The following is an 18,703-nucleotide window of genomic DNA, read 5'->3' as shown; positions in this document are numbered from 1 at the left end:
AAAGAGTGTAAGTCTTTCAATTTTTATATCTTTACGTGAGAATCATATATTACAAGAACTATACAATTATGCAGTTTTCTTGAATATATAAGCCTTGTGTGAAAATTACAATTTACACGATGTAGATGACAATTTATAGTAACAATTTCACAGAACCTCTCATTTATCTTCGTCTTCGTGAACTAACGTAACCTACGTAAACTTAATTAAAAATATGAGATCTCGTAAAAAGTTATCTTAAGAGAATTAAGATTAAATAGCAAAATTAGAGCAGTGATTATTGTTTTCCAATGAATATAAGTAATTATAAAATAAAAAAAGCATTGAATTACAAATTATCCTTATACTATTATAAGTTTTATGTAAGACAAAATATTAACTAAAATAGGCTTGTGCCTTTTCATATAAAACTACACAAAGTCTTCACATTTTTCAGTTTTTCTCATATCCTATAACATTACTTTCTCCTTGTATACATAATGAACAGGAAGGGAAACCACATCCCTTTGATGCATAAGATAACTTCAAAATCACAATCCTCAAAGCATTGAGAACTAAATTTTACCTCAATTACACAACTATGTTAAGTGTGATGAGAATTAGAGTGTCCAAAAAGTCTTGGTTGCAACTAGGATTTTATCTCTGCCATGTGATTCGGGTTCTTTATCATATATGGTATGCCTCCATCTCACTGCATGAGCGACACGAGATACTTTGTCGATTACTTCGGGAGTATCTCTCACCACAACGGTGCCTTCTGGCCGCAACATTCGGTCTATTTCTACCATTAAATCAACTAGGTTACATCTGCGATGAAGTCATTATGCAATAGGGTGAGCTCTTTTTATGCGAGAAACAACGTAATCAACTAACACTTTATAGAGGAAGCTTTTAAAAGTTGAGATTAAACATTCATATTAAAGGTCCTTTTTGAATAAACAGCTTAATTCATAAGTGCTTATGTAAAGTTATTTCTATTATAAAAGATAAACTAAATTCAAACTATTTCATATCAACTATAAGCTGTTTTCAAAAGCTACCTTGAAGAGTTTATGAAAATAAGCTATAAAGACCTTATGGACATATCATAAGTTGTTTCCATTAGTTCCGTCAAACAGTCACATGTACTTATACCAGTAGAGAAGCTCAACTAAGTCAATCCAAACAAGCTCAAAGAAGGAAACTAGCAATCTAGGAAACTCAACTTAAATTGAACGAATGTTCAGCCACTCCTTGATTCATACTGTAATCTTATGAATCATTCCAAACAGACCAATGAACAAGTATGACTTTTGGTGATGTAAGTTTTACAAATCATCTATTCAAACTAAGTAACCAAGTTGAGAAAGTAGACAATCAATTATTTACATTACATATGAAAATGCAAACATTTAAAGCATTCAAAATACATGTTTATATTATATGAAACAAAAGTGATCATAATAAAACATGTCATAGATGCAGTGATGGCATTCAGTACAGATCTAACACATAAAATTAATAGTCTTTCAGATAGCAATTTATTCCTCAATCTCTTTCCACTTGTTTGTGCCAGCAAATATTTGAAAACAAGAACTGAGATTTCAAATTGGTATTTACAATCACATTATAATGTTCCCTAAGAAGTCCTAGACCAATATGGTGACATCAAATTAGCATTTTATTTAGCATAAAAATACCTGCTTTTGCCAGAGGCTGGATCCTTTATAAGTGATTCAATGCTGCCCACATGGATCAGATCATAGGAGCGGGGATATGTCGAGAAAGGTTCACACCTAAGAACAATAAACAAACAACTGCAGATTAGGAATCAGTTTGCGAAGCAACATAATTTCTGCAAACTACCAGCTGCATGAAATAGTCTTCGGTTTTATAGTATGAAAAAACTTATCGATTAAAAGGACAATTTTCGCACACTGTACGTTTATTTCAGGTTATATTAACATTCATTGATGTTAAAAAAAATGAGCCTGCAACATTGATTAAGGCAAGCCAAAAGACAAATGCGAAAACTTATATATCACTTAAAATTTTCAGCTAAAACCCACCAATCATGATAGACTCCAATGAGACCCCTGTCAAAGATCACATCAAGAGTGGATGGCTTGCGAGACGGAACTACATTCATTACCCACACGGGATCTGATTTTAGTGCAGCTGCAAAACCTCCAAAGAACGCATTCATGTCCATGACATTCCGTACTGCTGGAGTCCCCAACTTTATGTTTAGAGAATTTTTATAGTGTGCAACCCTCCTTAACCATCGCCTAGTGTCAGCTTCGTATACATCAGCAACGTTTTTCAAGAGTGTTGACCTAGGTGGCGGAGCAGTTAGCCTTTCTGGCCACTTGGGAATCATCCCAATACTATACTCTCCTTTCACAGAAGATATCCTACTGGCACATTTCTTTAATTTGAAGTACCTGCAAAATAGATCATATTAGTTTTGGAAGTCCCAAGTAACCGCCACGAGAAGTCAGTAAACATATAAGAAGTCGATTTCACCTGGAGGATATTCTTATCAGGTCCGTACAATACATATATTTGTAGAAAGCATAAAGATTTAAAATATTACAGTTTTTGATGAAAAATTACTTTTTTAAATAAATTAACCAATTTTTGAAGTTTGCATCGGCTTGTTACATATTTTAGAAAAATGAGAGTCTGACCAAATCTAAAAGTTGCTTCAAATGAGAAGCTGTTTTGAGTAGCTTCTCTTAAAAATCATTTTCAATAGAGGATTTTTTTATATAAAAATCATTATGGTAAACAAAAACAAAATAGCTCTTGCTTTTTTTAAAATTCCTAAAAATTAATCTAAATTATTGAATATCAAAATAACTTTTTTTTTATAATTTGTAAAAAACGGTGTCATTATCAATGCTGAATAAGGGAAAATGTGAAGCAAAAATAGTAAGAGGAAAAATGAACTCAAACTATAGCCTACTGGAAATTACCAAGCGGAATTGGGATCATCTGATTCATCGCATAACTCAATACCAAATTCGTTTTGGTTGGGGAGACACAGATCCCCTGCTGGCTTCTTCCATATGACGGTGTTGCCATCGACAGCAATCAGTTCATAACATAAAGCTCTTGCCACACCCTGGAGATCAGACCACTCTTTGTCTTGTTTAGGCCACTGAACAGGTGGGCCGGATATGACTAGATATCCGCCAGGGCGAAGTAATCTATCGACTTCAAGGAAATAAGTTGCATCTGCAAGGCGGAGTTTCGGCATTAGGGCAGCCACATCTATTAAGAAATTTGCAAGATATGGACAGGGGAGCTGCAGCAAAGAACTTACTGTGGGCTGTAAAAGGAATTAAACATCGAGAACAATGGACTAAGTCAAAGCCAAATGCAGGAAACGGAAGTCTGCGAGTACCAAGCATGGCAACAAAAGCAGGTATTCCTCGTTCAAGAGCAAATTGTATTTGTGATTTGTGTGAATCCCTTGGAGCAAACGACATCGTTATAATGTTTTGTGATAGTAAAAATCCTCCGAAACTGGCAACCTGTAAAACACGAGAAAAAAAAAATCAGTTGCACATTAAACCAATGTTGTTAAATCGCAGCTATAGTGTAGTGGAATTTGAAGAACCACAATTGTTTTGTGATACGCTATTTTGTACAAAATGTGCTTAGCGAAATTTTAACAAACTACTATTTTCCGTGATCTGTAATTGACAAAACTGCATTAAACAATAATAAATTCAATCTACCAAGGTCTCTATGTTTGGATTGGCAGTATAGATTGGAACAGAGTGGAGTGAACTGGAATGAAAAAACATATATATATATATATATATTTTAAATTCTAACCTATTCCATTCCACCATATACCACGAATCCAATAACACTCTTAAGGAAAAGAGAAAATAACTCCTACCCCACACCCCATATCAAGAGCAGTCCTAAGAGCGCCGCCATTCATTGGAATGTATTGACCAAGTTTTTCAATATACTGCTCTGCTCCGTCTGGAAACATTGTGCCGCCTCCAGGGAATATAAAGTGTGGGCCTTCAAGTTTCATCCATCCTTGGTGACCTTTCCTGTCAGCAATCTTGTTGTGAGGCATGTTGCTGTGCCATATCTGCATAGGATATATTAGAGAGCCTTTAGACTGATGGATCACTAACGACAAATATCAAAAACATTATAAACTATTTTATGACATTATGTTGATGCGCCTCATCAAATGTAAATGATAAATAAGTAGGGTAAATAAAGAAACAATGTTAATAGATGATCTTCAATTAATCAGGATCCATTAAAGCTAATAGTTATCAGGACCCTGTAGGGATAATTTAGGGCATATTTGCTTTGAAAAATATTTTTTTCTTACTTTAAATTACCAAACAGAATGCAACTTTATTTTGACTTTTATTCTTATTTTTTATGGGATATACAAAAACAGTAAAAACGTTATAATATTATGTTCATTATTTCCTATAGAACTCATTAAAAACAGAAAACAAAGTGAAAAATAAAATAAAATTTTTGTAATAAAAAAATGAAAAGATGGAATGTTTCTACAAATCACACAGGTCATAGTTTGCTTAACTTCTGTCTCCTCTTTCCTATCCAACTTTTTCTTATTCTTCCATCTCTCTATCACCTTTTTCTCACTTTACACTACATTCTAATAGCTGCATGCAAGCCTCCTTTATTGACAAATTCAAACACATCATCCTACAAAAAGGCCATTTCCAAAACATATTCCCTATTCTGATAACAAATATTTTTGTCCTAGGTACAAATGTTTTAGGGCCAAGGTTACCTAAAAACTTGGCCACAAGATAATTTGAACAGAGCATTCAATCAGATCATCAATTACCTATAAAATGACATGGCATTTGTCAAATGATCCTGATTCGAACAAATTGTCAACTGTCACAACCCAATAGCATAACATAACAGTTACTTTTCCCTTCTTAAAAACAAAAACACATCAATTTAAAGCTTCACATTCACAAGGGTATGGACTCAGAAGCCAGAAGCGCCTTAGAATGCAATCACTACTTTTGTTCTTTTTTGAAAGTGGAAACTCAAACTCCAAAATCCTAAAAAAACACAAACTAATTATCACTTACTAGAAAACTCTCAAAGAGATTTTCCATACCAAACTAAAAACACACTAAAAACCAAACTCCTATCTTCCAAAATCATATTGAGTATCTAAACACCTATGAAACCCCATCATGTGCACGTACTTCAGACACGACATGGGTACTACTATCATGTAGCCACAGGCAATAATTTGAGAAAATGAAAGTGATTAAATGTAAATGTGTTAGACACAGACACACGCCTTCAACTTAGTTAAACACCTATGATGTATTGACATAGACACAGATAAACCAGACACGACACGGACATGCAGACACCAATAACAATTTAAGAAAATGAGAGTGATTGACTCGCCAACGTCGTATCGAACACCAACCCATATCGAACACATGACACACCTACAAGTTAAAGTGTGGCATCGGACAACAACACATATCAAACACCAAACATACCCTCAAAGTGCTACATAGCTAAACACTCAACATACTAGTTCCTTATGCAAAAAGCAACCACAAAGCACCAAAATTAAAACAAAGAAAAAAATCCACTAATTAATCAAAATTCCTACACATTTTTAGCATCCAAAAAAAGTACCATCATTCATAATCATACCTTATGCAAACTCTCAGGCCACTGAACCGAAACCTTATACCCACTAGGCGGAGGAATAAGACAAAGAGGCCTATTCTCCACCGATGGACAATGTCTCTCTCTATAATAATTCATCTCTCTACTAAGCTGACTATTAAGCCTCGGATCTTCACACGGCATATGGTCCACTTCATCAACTGGACATGCCTCGATAACTCTCGGCTGTCCCGCCTCAATCGCCGCCACGACACGCAGACGCTGCTGCGGATCAGAGCCAGACAGCAGCAGCGTCTGTCTCCCCGAGGCAGCGAGGTTATCGCCGAGCGGCGTGAAGACAAGAACGAAAAAAAGGAACACCAAACCGAAGAATGCAGCAGAAATAAGGTCTAGTAACCGCCATTGACGAGGGTTGTAGTTGATGCCGCTAGTTCGCTTTGAAGCTGGGAGGTTTACATGACCCATTTGAGAAATAAGCTGGATCTGATTAAATTAGTATGTTGGGTTTGGTTTTTGATGCATTTTGATGGTAAAAATCGGTGCTTTTTGGTGGAATTGATAGGAGTTTTTGATGGGTCGGAAAATGAGGTTTTTTGTTACAACTGTTTGGTTTTTTATTTTGTGTGAGATTGGAAATTTGTTATGAAGATGAAGGATCTGAGATTGTAGTGAATTTGGAAGTAAAGTATTTAGTAGAAAATTGTGTTGACTGTGTATAAAATAAATTCCACTGAGTGTTGAAAAGTGAAGATTTTGTTTGAAGGAAATGACCAGATCATTAGATCTCTTCGAGCATATAGGTAAATGTTTCAGAACACTGCGTGATTTACTCCCTCCAAATTTGATTACAAGTAAAATTTTGCTCTTTTATTTTTTACTAAAAATGATTTTGGACCCAAATTAGTCTCTAATGAAATTTAATAAACATAAAATTTGATCAATTAGCTGATGAATGTTAAAATAAATAGATGAATTTAGAAAAGTTGTTGATGTGTAAAATATTTTGAACAAATCCAATCCTTGTTGGATTTTGAAAATATTCTAAAAAAAAAAAAACTCAAATTAGTCTCTAAGTTATTTTGGTGCACCAGTTTATAAAACAATTTGGTTCGATTTTTTGAACTGCAAATTAGTTCAGTTTTATTTTTTAAAACTGAAAACTAATTTGATTCAATTTTCAAATGGTTCTAGTTTAGAATTGAACTTTATCCACCTCTATTTTTGAACATATCTTAGAGGATTGAAATGTCTAATCGAAGGTGTTTGAAGACGTATCGATTGTGTAACCACAATTGAAGAAGGAATCAGATTGAAAGGAGCTGGTATTGCTTGTGATGAGAGAGTATCAAATGATTGTTGTTCCTATAAGTTTAATGCATATACCAAAATGAACCAGAAAAATATAACACAGAAACGATCTTTACTAATATTACTATTCATAAATTTCATAAATATTAAAAAAAAAAATAGTAACATTTACCTGTGTTACATTCTCACGACTATATTTTTTCTCACAATAGGACCTGTATTAAAGAATCTTAAATTCACGGTAAAATAAATTTGGATCGTTAAAAGATTGAAGGATTAACTATTAAAATAAAATTTTGATGTCTAGATTTTGGGTCAAAAGTGATATATATGCAATTAAAATAGCATATCCAAAAAAAATTCATCTAATAATGAGTAATCACATACGTTTTTGAGGTATTTTATGTAACCATGTTATAGTAGTTGCTTCAACATGAACACAAATAATTCGCTTGGCAACCACATTTACTTTACATAATTGAAAGTCACTTTCACATTATTGTACCAACAACTTTTTATTCTATATCGTTCACAACAATCTCATTATCAAAAATTACATAAACCCGATTTATAGTTGCCTTCCTCATTTAAGTCACTATCCTTTCCATTAGCTAATGCCTATTGAAGGTAACCTCTCCATTTCTTACCATTTCACAAAAGAAACGGTGATATCCATTTCTATAGTTTTTGGATATAATTGATATAAAAGTATACATTTTCAAAATATATGACATTAATATTTGAATATTTATACATCAAAATTATACTAATTAGATCTTCATCTTTTTTTTAAAAATGGAGAAAATTTAAACTCAACTAGAGGTATATCTTTGTATCCCTAAAGTTATGAACAATTTACATATTTACATACTTAAAATAAAGGCAAAAATACATTTACGATCCTTTAAATTTAGTTTTGTTTATGCTTTATCTCAATTTTAAAAATGATTGGTATTAAAAACTTCTAATCATTAAAAAATCTATCAAATGTTGCAATAATTATCATAAAAAGCATTTATCAGACCTTAGAAATGACTTCATTCGTTGATTTTCTCGACAATTATTTAGATACATGCATAACCTTATAAACATAATAATAAAAATATATATACATAACTAATGTCATTAACTCTTTCCATTTAAAAATTAGTTTGGACAATTAATTTATATTAATATTTCGATTAAATTTTAATTATAGTAATTCGAGAAAAATTCAAACTCAAAAGATTGTTTGTGTGATTCAATATAACTTAAGGTTAATAGTGCAAACTTAATGTAACTCAAAGGAGCAAATCGAAAGAAAAAAAGTTAAATAACATAAGCGGAAATTGATCTAAAAGTGTATTTTTACTTAAAATAAAAATGAAGAATACATTTATATCATACTTACAAAATTATTTAAAAATTTACACCAAAGCAACAATATTCATGCTTCCAATAATTCATTTAACATAAATATGGACTAGTATGCTTAAATTATTAAAAAGATAGTAATGGTACAATTTAACTAAAGTTCAAAATATAATATAATTTCACATAAAACTACACTCTATAACTATTACAAAATTATAGTGTTTCATTATAATTTTGTTAATTTCACCACACATATGCAATTTTAATGTGCGGTGCAATTGTTTGGTCCTTATTTTTATTATTGGATTTGTAAGTTTGATTCATGCGCATGAGTTTGAAAAAGTTTAACAGTTTTGAGTAACGTATCTTCTGAAATTTGAAAAAGAATGGTGAGGCGGAAAACCAAATTTTGAGTGGAATAATAACAAATAGGAAGGTGTGAATGCGAATGGTTGTAGTGTTGAAAAATAAGGAGAAAAGTTGCAACACGTGAAGCAAGAAAGAATACTTGATAGTAATTGGTTAGATTCGGGTTCGAAGAGTTCCAATTTCATGACTTGTTGAGACTATTATAACACTCATTTTAGTCTGTCGGTTGGTTCAAAGGTTGGGTGACCTGGTAGGAACCAACTTTTTCCAAAACTACAAAAAAAAAAAAAAAACCAAAAAATATCTTTTAAATATTAAATAAAAAAGAAAAAAACAAAAACCTCATCGAACATAGATCTTATTAAAAAAAATGAGAAAGAGGAAAAAAAAAGCAAAATTGAAGCTACATTATAGTATTAAACTCTAAAACGAGTACCCTAGACATATTTGCGCTCTAATTTTTTGTTTTTACTTCGACATAGCTACATTGAAATCTTGAATATGACAAAAATTGCTCTTGTTATCATCATTATTAAAAAAAAACGTTTAAAAGATTTGTATGTCATGAATAATATTTGAATTTGAATTTGCCTTAACATGTCATTTGAATTTGAATCTGTCTAGTACGGGGTTTGGTGAACTATGAGAAGTTCACCATCCTCTTATGCATTATTCCAATTACTAACAATATATATATCTAAAAATTTATTTGTTTGTAGTTTCTCTCTTTGGAGGCATTTGTTTTATAGTTGAGAAACTTATTCTCAAAAATAATTTTTCTTAGAAAATAATGATGGGAAACTTATTCTAAAGTATTTTCTAAAAAAAAAATTGTTTTACTAAGAATTTTTTAAAGAATTGGATAAATAGATATTTATGAGAAGTTATATCAATTTTATTCACACGCAGAAGAATCTTTTATTAGCACTTCATTTCATGGAAATAAAAACATTGAAATTTAGAAGTTATTCCATTTCTTAGAACCTTTAAACCTATGAATAATTTTTTTCAAACCTAATAACAAATATATACTAATTACTTGTTGTCAATACAACATTGACATCCTCTTTAATATTAGTTGGTTGCAAATCAACAACCCTTCCTTTCTAGTTCATAAACCTTTTGCTTGTTTGTGTCTTGATTCTCATTAGCTGGTCCAATCTATAATTTGTTCGGAAGTGTATTTTGAACAACATTTTCTTTAAATAATGCATCCAAAACCATTTATGGGGTGGGGATATTTCCTCCCATTTTTTTAGGCAAAATGCACAAAGCTGGGTAATGTTTGTATTGGTGCATGGTTGTATATTTTATTCACAGTTTGAGTCAAATTTGAATATCAATGTGTTGAATACATGGACCTGAATCAGCCAGTAAAAATTCATAACAAGCAATGACACTTTTCAACCAATCATGCTAGAATGACTTTATAAATTTAAATTATATAGAAATTTTATCGTATAATTTATGTATTCAATTAAATGAAAGTTCAAAAATTAATTTTTTAAATAAAAAAATTGTACTTAGACTTCTTAACAAACATCCTAAAGACAAATATTACCAAAATCATTTAAAATTATACCAAATCCTGTTATTCAACCAATGATCTATTGACTCAATATCCTCACTGGATTGATGACAAGTCCAAGTTTAATAACATTAATTAAATGATTAGATATCTTATTAAAAAAAACCAAAAACCAAATTAATATTTATAACTCTGGATCCCTAAACTATCCGTAACACTTGGCTTCCTACCATGTTTGATATCTAAAAACAGTTTTTCTAAACCATGGTCGGTAGCCTTTAAGCAGATCAACTATTTTAATACACATCTTGCATTAAATCGATTATTATTATTATAGACATGATAGTTGTGTGGATTTAGTTATTGACATTTATCATTATTTTTTAATTCTCTTTTAATTGAGTCTCGGCCATAGCAAGCCTCTAAACATGTATGACTATATCGTAAGTCCATTTAGATTATCAACTACATAACTATTCATGAGTCATAAGTTGAGAAAAGTTGGAGTCACAAAGAAGTTTTAAAATTAATTTTTCCTTCTAATAAAATTAATAATTAATTATTAATATTAGTTATTTAAAAAAAAAAAATCTCACTTAACTATTGAAGGCCAAACTCATCACTTAACTATTAAAGGCCCAACTCAACAATCAATTGATAACTTAATCCAACTAACATGTTTTTTTGAGATCAACTCAAATATATATTTTTTTTAAGGTTTTAAATATGTTTTAATATGTACATCAACCATAACACTCCAATGAGAATATTAATTTAAATATTAGAATAATTTGTATATTTATTTTATTTTTTTATCTAAATATTATTTAGATTAAATTTGTTTAGAATAATTATTTAAATTTGTATTCTCATTGGAGTTTGTATATTTATTTTATTAGAAATAAGTATACAAATTATGTTTATTTGTTATTTAAATATTGTTTCGGTTAAATTTATTTAAAATAATTATTTGAATTTGTATTTTCATTAGAGTTTGTATCCTTATTTTATTAGAAATAAGTATACAAATTATTTTTATTTGTTATTTACATATTATTTTGGTTAAATTTGTTTAGAATAATTATTTAGATTTGTATTCTCATTGGAGTTTGTGTACTTATTTTATTAGAAATAAGTATACATATTATTTTTAGTTCTTATTTAAATATTGTTTCGAGTAAATTTATTTAAAATAATTATTTAAATTTGTATTTTACGTCCGGCTCACGTTTTTGTAACGTCCATTTGATGTTAAAGATCAAAAATAAAGTTTTTAGATATTGCAGAGATAAAATTTAAACAAATATTTTTTCAGTACTAAAACTGAAAATTGTTATATTTACAAGAAAAAAAAACATTTAATTAATGTTTTTGTAATGTCCACTTGATATTAAGGATCAAAGGAATAGAATCCAAAAAAAAATTACAAAGACTAAAATTAAAAAATATATATTTACAAATACCAAAAATATATTTAAACATTTTTTCAAATTTTTCAAAACCAACCTTGCTTCACAAGAATCAATTCTGGAAGCTCCATAACCTAATTCAAACAAGTGATTTTTGGAGTTTTTACTGTACTCTGAGAATGAGGGGCAAATCTTAGTTTTCGATAGTATATTTGGGAATGAGGGGCAAAATCAGAAAGTCGAACGAACATTCACCTTCAAATAAGCATTAAAGAATTACTCCATAGGTAGACTGGATTCAGTTTGACTTGTGAGAAAATTGGGTACTCAAATCTGGCAAAACCATTGGTTTTCATTTTTTTCCGCCATCTTTAATTAATTTCAACAAGTGATAGTATCACTCTTTTACATGCTTGAACTATCTTAACAATATAAATTGTCTATTTTTATTTAATGATTTGGTACCTATATAATAACAACTCCAGTTATTGCATCAAAGCTCCCTTCGACAAAGTAACAGTACATAAACAAAACAGAAAAAGGAAATGGAGATCTAGTGACAAATTAATTTAAACTATAAAATAGTATATACAAAGAGCAACCATAAGTATCATTAAATGTGGCACAAATTAATATCCGCAACCTTGTTTCAACCGGCCAAAAAGTAAGGCGATCTTCTCCAACCTTGCTACATTATAGTTGACTGTTGTCCGTGAATATGTAAAATAGCCACCTTGGTCCATTGTCTTCAATGTTTCCTTAACGCCCTACTATTGAAGTCGTGCTTAATAAGATTTGATCTCAGCAACATGGAACGAACATCGCGATCAAATTCCCTTCCAGTTTCTAGAACCCTTTGAAAGGTGGCATTCCTTTGATCTGCGTGCCGTGCATACAATATTTTGTTGTGTGAATCAATTCGAGCCTGCATAGATCCAAAAGGTTTGTTAAATCATGAGCTGTTTTAAGTCCCAGACAGGCCTTGTTCTTCACTTTTGTAAAAGAAGCATTGGAATATTTAAAATCATATGCAGAAGTTATATGGACATGCACAAATATAAAGGGAAGCATGCAATACTAAGATTTGTATAATTTTCTATAGTACAACCTCGTTGAGCTATGAACCACAACAAGGCATATTTATAGTAACTCAAACCATACCTGTATCTGATTATCAGTAATCAATGCTTCGAGTTCTTTCTCAAGTCCAACAACAGTTGTCTTGAATGCATTAGCCATCATATTCAAATCAACAGACACAAATGGGTGTGTATACTGGATAAGGGCTTTGTGACGAATTTGATCATAAAGTGTCTCAACATGGTCATGCAAATGTATATCAAGCGACAGATTTGCTTTGAGGTTCCCGAGGTATTCCAGACATGAAGCATAGTGGCTACAAAAACAAAGGAAATAGATAATTGGTAATAACAGAGATGTAAACAAACAATTTGAGTATGATAAAAGATGTAACAAGACTATTATTACCAATTATCTCTGTTACAAGAAAGTAACAGAGGTGTAAACAAACAATTTGAGTATGATAAAAGATGTAACAAGTCTATCATTACCAATTATCTCTGTTACAAAAGTAACAGAGATGCAAACAAACAATTTGAGTATGATAAAAGATGTAACATGTCTATTATTACCAATTATAAATTCAAAACCCAGTTTTAAAATGTTCTAAATTGCTGACCACAAATCGAATTGACCACAAACAAAACAACCAACCCCATAAGTATCAATTAAGTATGTCAGTGTCTAATGAATTAATGACTATATTCTCTATGCAAATATTTCAATCCAATTCTTTTGAATTCTGGTCATTTTTTCAGACAAACAGCTGAGCACCATGCATGAAGAAATATCCAGTGCAACTCTACCAAATCAAGACTCTTAAAATCACCTTCGATTCAGATAAGCAAGAAAATAAAAATGTGGTGTAGTGAGTAATGTTATGTAACATAGACCATGTGAAGTAAGACAAGAAATAAGAGACATGTGTCTACACTTCGTGACGGAAGTGTATTACATACATTGCATTTACAGTTATCCTAAATACCATAATTACATATACTCCCTCCGTCTCATTTTAAATGTCTCATTTAGTTTGTACACAGTTCTTAAGGAAATGATTAGTTGGGTTGATTTCAATAGTAAAATTAGTATCATTTACAAAAAACATCCTTATTAATTGTAGTTAGTAAAGAAATTTGATAAGTTGAGATACAATAAATAAAGGTATATTAGTGGAAAAAAGTAATTAATATTGTATTGGTATGTAAAATGACAAATAATTTGAGACAGAAAAATGGCAAATGAGAATTATTGTGAGACGGAGGGAGTACTATACAGCATGCAACTACAACTACCCTATATATATTGTTTGTCTAATAGAATACATAAGCGAACAACAGAGAAAACAAAGAGAGTACTTGCACACCCACTTACCTCGAATAAAAGTCATTTATCAGTTCCCTTACTTCAGGTACTAACTCTAAGAAATTCCGGAAGTTGGAATTGTCTATAACTTTACTCTGTCAAATATAAGAAATAAAATCATAAAGACAATGTAATCAATGTATATGAGTAGTCATTTAGAAGAGATGGTTGTGAAAATATAATGGAGAACTTGCCTTTAACTCTGCCCTATCAAATGTTGCAAGTGCACAAAGTCCCCCATATGTTGCAACATCTTGAGGTGCAATAACTTCATTATAGTGACTACCCAGTTCTGGGCCTGTTTCTAGGAACTGCATTATATAATGAAAATGTGGTTGCCAAAGAAATAAAGTTAGTAGGCTATCATGCATTAAACAATGATAAGAATCCTCAGACTCCAAATCAGGACTTCATTTATCATGCAGTAATCCTTCAATGATCAAGTATTCTGAACAGAATTAGAGTTAAAAAGAGAGAAAAGGAATAGACCTTTCGAGCAGCAAGCTTATACTTTTTGGCCTCTAGATTAGCCAATCCTGCTGCACATCGTAGCTTGGAAATTATTATCAAGTCAGGGGCATCTGTTGCCTGCTCCGCCTTGCTAACATAGCTTGAGACATGGGAAAATTGACCCATCTCAATACTGACTAGAATTGTACTCATACACATATGAATTATATGTTTTGCTGTAGTGCAATAATCCCGGGTACGAACATAACTTTTAAAAGCATCCCCTAGTTGACCGTGAGAATAGTAAAAATCTCCAAAATCATTGTATCCCATTCTTATGCTTTCTTTAATCAAGTTTGTCTGCAAAAAATAAATGAAATCTGAACGATGGATAATGAAAAGCAGCAACAGTAATTCAATTAAGGTAGTTAGAAAAAGAAAAGGAAAAATCAGGTGATTTTAAAATATCATATATAACAAGACAGTCCAAGTACAAAACCAATTCATGCAGTTCCACATTTTTATTCTTAGTTTTGGGTGGAATGCATCTAGCTACTTTACCATGCCAAACACCTAGCCCTAGATATAAGGTAAATTTTCACAGGGACACTGCTTCAGAATTCACAACCATATCAAGTAGAAATGACATGATAATATAGTTTTGCATGATTGATACATTTCACCCACGACCTAACCCAGTAATCAATATCAAGATGATGCAGAATTTCTAGCCTGAGAGCAAACAATTGCTAAAAACAACCTTCTACCCTCAGAAGTTCACAGAAAATGGTACACACAAATAAGGGCAGACTTAACGCTTCAAAAGGAAGAAGTGCAAATTATAATAGTAAACACTTGATATTGAAATAAAAATACATACATAAACCAATACAACAAACAAAACATATTAATCAAATCAAATCACAAGAGTTCAACCAACAGCCTATAAAATACACTACTCCCTTTACAAGGTGCAAATCCAAACAAACAAGGTTCAGTCAACACCAAAAAAAAAAAATCGACTTTTCAAAAACATTGCCTATCATGAAGCTTGTGCTTAGATTGAACTCTGTTTGGATAAACAGACTAAATAAGCACTTTTAGCATAAATGCTTATATATAAACTATAAACTATCCCTATAACAAAACAAATTGTTTTATTATAAACTATAAATCGTTTTCATGTGCTATCCTCGAGATTTTATGGAATTTAGCTATTAATATTTATGAACATCTCATAAGCCGTTAATATATATCCTCTCAAACAGTTTCAAGACATGTTTATGTCAGACGCATAAACTCAAATAAGTCAGTCCGAGTGAACCCTAACTTATTCCATGTTAAATATTTTTAAGATCAAATTGTATACTCATAATTTGCTGGAAAAAATAGAGAATTTTTTTTTCCCTAAATAACAATAATCATAAAAAACCAAAAGTGTGAAAAGAGAAAATCACCCTATAAGCATTAAGCTCATTCTCGAGCCTCTCCTTCTTCTGCTCAGCTCTTCGATCAACAACTTCACACCAACTCAAATCCATCTCATAATTCGAACCCAACCTACCATTAATCTTCTGCACAACTTCCCTAAAAAGCTGAGTATTCTCACCCTTCTTAATCTCATCATAAGCCATGCGAAGCGCGTCAAGCTGAACCGTCGGATTCTTAGTGTTGTTAGCGATGAAGAGCAACCGCATGATCTTCGTCCGACCTGAGTAAAGAGCCGCGTACGCTTCAATGTCAAGTTGATCGCCGCTCATGATTGCTCTCCGACTACGCTGGTCGCTCTCTTCGCCACCGTTGGCGTAGATTTCGTCGATCATTGGACCTGAGGTTTCGTCGTCTCCGTCCATTGGGATTAGGGTTAGGGTTTGCTTTGATGTGGTGCGAGTCACTGTGTTAGTTTCTACTCTCTGCTGTGAGAGTGATTATGCACGGAGATCGTTCTTCGGAATTTCGCTACAGTCGGTAACCGCTACCAAGATAACTAAACGTTGTCGTTTCATATATGTGTTAGATCTTAGATAATTTTATATGGATAAAATCTTCAGTGCAATTTATTGTATGTTTTTAAAAACAATAACTTTTTTAGTTTTTGCCCGTTTTTTACCTTTTAAAAATATTATTTTAAGTAGATTTTTAAAAATAATATTCTTTTATAACTATTTCTTTAAATGACTTTTTTAATATAATAAACAAATACAAAATAACTTCTAATTTATGAAAAAAATTTAACAAATAATTTTTAAAATATATTTTTTTTAATAATCCATAACAAACATGCCCCTAGGTGCATTTTTTTATACTCTTTTAAATAAATCATATGTAGTCGTCCAAGTGTTAATTATCAAAACTCTAAGTTTCACCCAAAGTTTCCCCCTAAACAGTTCTTGAATTAGATCACGTGATTTTCTAATGTCGAATAAAAGCACGCGTGAAATGGGAAGACACGCAGTTATAATGCGCATCGCAACCAAGCCACAAATTAATCAATGTTGGCATGTCATGTACAGTTAGCCAATGAATGATACTCTCCATTTCTGCCTAATGTTTTTGTTTACCATGAAAACACAATTTACAGAGCGAATAATAATTAATGGCTTCTTTCGGCTAATATTTCTCTTCTTCTTTATTTATCTTTATCTTTGTAATGAATCAATAATTCTCTTTCTTCCCTTAATGTTGTGTGAATTCATAATATCCTTCTTCATAATTGTTGAAAACAATTTATGAAGATGATGAATTTTGTTTTTGGTTGTGCTGCGGGAACGGAAATTGGTAACGAACAAAGAAGGTAGTATATGATTTGTAACTTTAATCTACTTGACAAACTATAATAGAATAATTGTATGAACCGTATACAGGTAGTTATTGGTAAATTTTCCTTAACAAATTTTATGCGAACTAAAATATTTTGTAAGATTTCTCTTACTCTATTTCATGATCCCTCTCCTTTTTTCCATTGATTATTTTTTTTTTATCAAGATTCCCTTGCTAATATTTCACCTATGTGTTGCATGGGTGATGTGTCTAGTTTGTAACAATTGTACTCTATTCTTTAGAGAAGATCAATAAGCAAAGTGGTTAAGAAATTGCATCTAATTTTTCCTCATTTTTATAGTGTAAATACCATTTTTGGTCATAGTATACAAAAAAATTTTGGTTTTAGTTTCTGCAAAATAAAATTATTAAATAAAATTTAAGATTTCGTTGATTATTGATGTTATCTCTTCGTCCATAATGACAAACATGACAATAAAGAGTCGTATGACAATGCTAATGTAGCATGTAATGTAAGATTATTGTGACATATGCTACTAAGTTTTTATGTCATTTGTGTCTCCTTACGAGTATCTAAGGAGTGATTGTCACATTATAGTAAGGAAAAAACACATACTTATAATGAACAAAGACAAAAAAAATGTAACTACAAAGATGAAAATTGAAAAGAAAAAAAACTTAATTTTCAACCGGTGAACTCAACATAAGTTCATTGGGTCCACCGTGCCACATCACCTTGAAATAACCCATTCATTTTTTACTCAAACGGATAAGTTACATGTTCATTAGATACGGTCCACCACTAACAAATCATTTATTTATTATTATTCATAAATTAATAATAAAAAAAGATAACTGTATCAAAGTACCGTTCCTTTGGGAGAGAACGGTGATGACAGCTTGACACATCTCCAACAGTAAACTCGCAAAAAATTGAAGGTCACGTAATTACATCTGGCGAACGAACTCATTTTGACTAACGTTGGAGATGTTCTAACTACTACATACACAAATGAATCATTACTCTACAATAATAAATTTTCTGTATATCTTATTTTTTGTTACGACCACAAGTCACATTTATGAAGTATTGTGCGTTTTGAGTCTTGTGCATAAGACCTCACAAATTTATTTTTAATAAAAGGTGGGTTGAAGAATGTGTTGTTATTTATAAAATAATTAGCCTCAATTTCTCTCAATGAGACTATTTTAATGTACCAGAACAATAGCCCCCAGTCGCGGCTAAAAGTTAAAAAGCTTGTTAACCCTCAAGTGTGCCATGGGTTTAATCCCTACCTAGAGAGCAAATGTTTTAGCCTCATGCCACTAAGGTATTGTTCCCTTTAGATCTTATGTGCAAAGTCTCACAACATGAAAGCGTAAGAATCTTTTAATGGAT

At 31.3% G+C, this 18,703-nt stretch overlaps 2 protein-coding genes across 2 annotated transcripts; both read right to left on the bottom strand.

The window, feature by feature from the left end:
• Nucleotides 1–375: 375 nt before the first annotated feature.
• LOC101506251 (probable pectin methyltransferase QUA3) lies at nt 376–6,477 on the bottom strand. The gene is made up of 7 exons (XM_012718760.3): nt 5,686–6,477; nt 3,893–4,096; nt 3,308–3,518; nt 2,958–3,219; nt 2,049–2,423; nt 1,680–1,775; nt 376–807 (listed from the first exon to the last, which is right to left on the bottom strand). Exons 1-7 carry the CDS (start codon nt 6,124–6,126, stop codon nt 600–602), a joined length of 1,797 nt encoding a protein of 598 aa, XP_012574214.1. The 5' UTR covers nt 6,127–6,477; the 3' UTR covers nt 376–599.
• A 5,570-nt stretch (nt 6,478–12,047) lies between these two features.
• LOC101506578 (COP9 signalosome complex subunit 1) lies at nt 12,048–16,527 on the bottom strand. The gene is made up of 6 exons (XM_004510801.4): nt 15,981–16,527; nt 14,563–14,883; nt 14,268–14,384; nt 14,083–14,168; nt 12,790–13,024; nt 12,048–12,553 (listed from the first exon to the last, which is right to left on the bottom strand). Exons 1-6 carry the CDS (start codon nt 16,374–16,376, stop codon nt 12,377–12,379), a joined length of 1,332 nt encoding a protein of 443 aa, XP_004510858.1. The 5' UTR covers nt 16,377–16,527; the 3' UTR covers nt 12,048–12,376.
• Between the last annotated feature and the right edge of the window lie 2,176 nt (nt 16,528–18,703).

This window comes from Cicer arietinum, chromosome 7, assembly GCF_000331145.2.
Source record: "Cicer arietinum cultivar CDC Frontier isolate Library 1 chromosome 7, Cicar.CDCFrontier_v2.0, whole genome shotgun sequence".
In the NCBI taxonomy this organism is placed as follows: Eukaryota; Viridiplantae; Streptophyta; class Magnoliopsida; order Fabales; family Fabaceae; genus Cicer; species Cicer arietinum.
Note: the sequence above shows the minus strand (reverse complement) of the source record. Positions and strands in the feature narration are given on the sequence as shown.

Coding starts and splice junctions, on each gene's coding strand:
- LOC101506578 (XM_004510801.4), bottom strand. CDS start 16,376: ATGGACGGAGACGACGAAACCTCAGGTCCAATGATCGACGAAATCTAC. Junction 14,884..15,980: donor ATGAGCTTAATGCTTATAGG/GTGATTTTCTCT, acceptor TATTTTTTGCAG/ACAAACTTGATTAAAGAAAG. Junction 14,385..14,562: donor ATAAGCTTGCTGCTCGAAAG/GTCTATTCCTTT, acceptor TATATAATGCAG/TTCCTAGAAACAGGCCCAGA.
- LOC101506251 (XM_012718760.3), bottom strand. CDS start 6,126: ATGGGTCATGTAAACCTCCCAGCTTCAAAGCGAACTAGCGGCATCAAC. Junction 3,220..3,307: donor AATTCCTTTTACAGCCCACA/GTAAGTTCTTTG, acceptor TCCGCCTTGCAG/ATGCAACTTATTTCCTTGAA. Junction 1,776..2,048: donor ATTGGAGTCTATCATGATTG/GTGGGTTTTAGC, acceptor TATTGTTCTTAG/GTGTGAACCTTTCTCGACAT.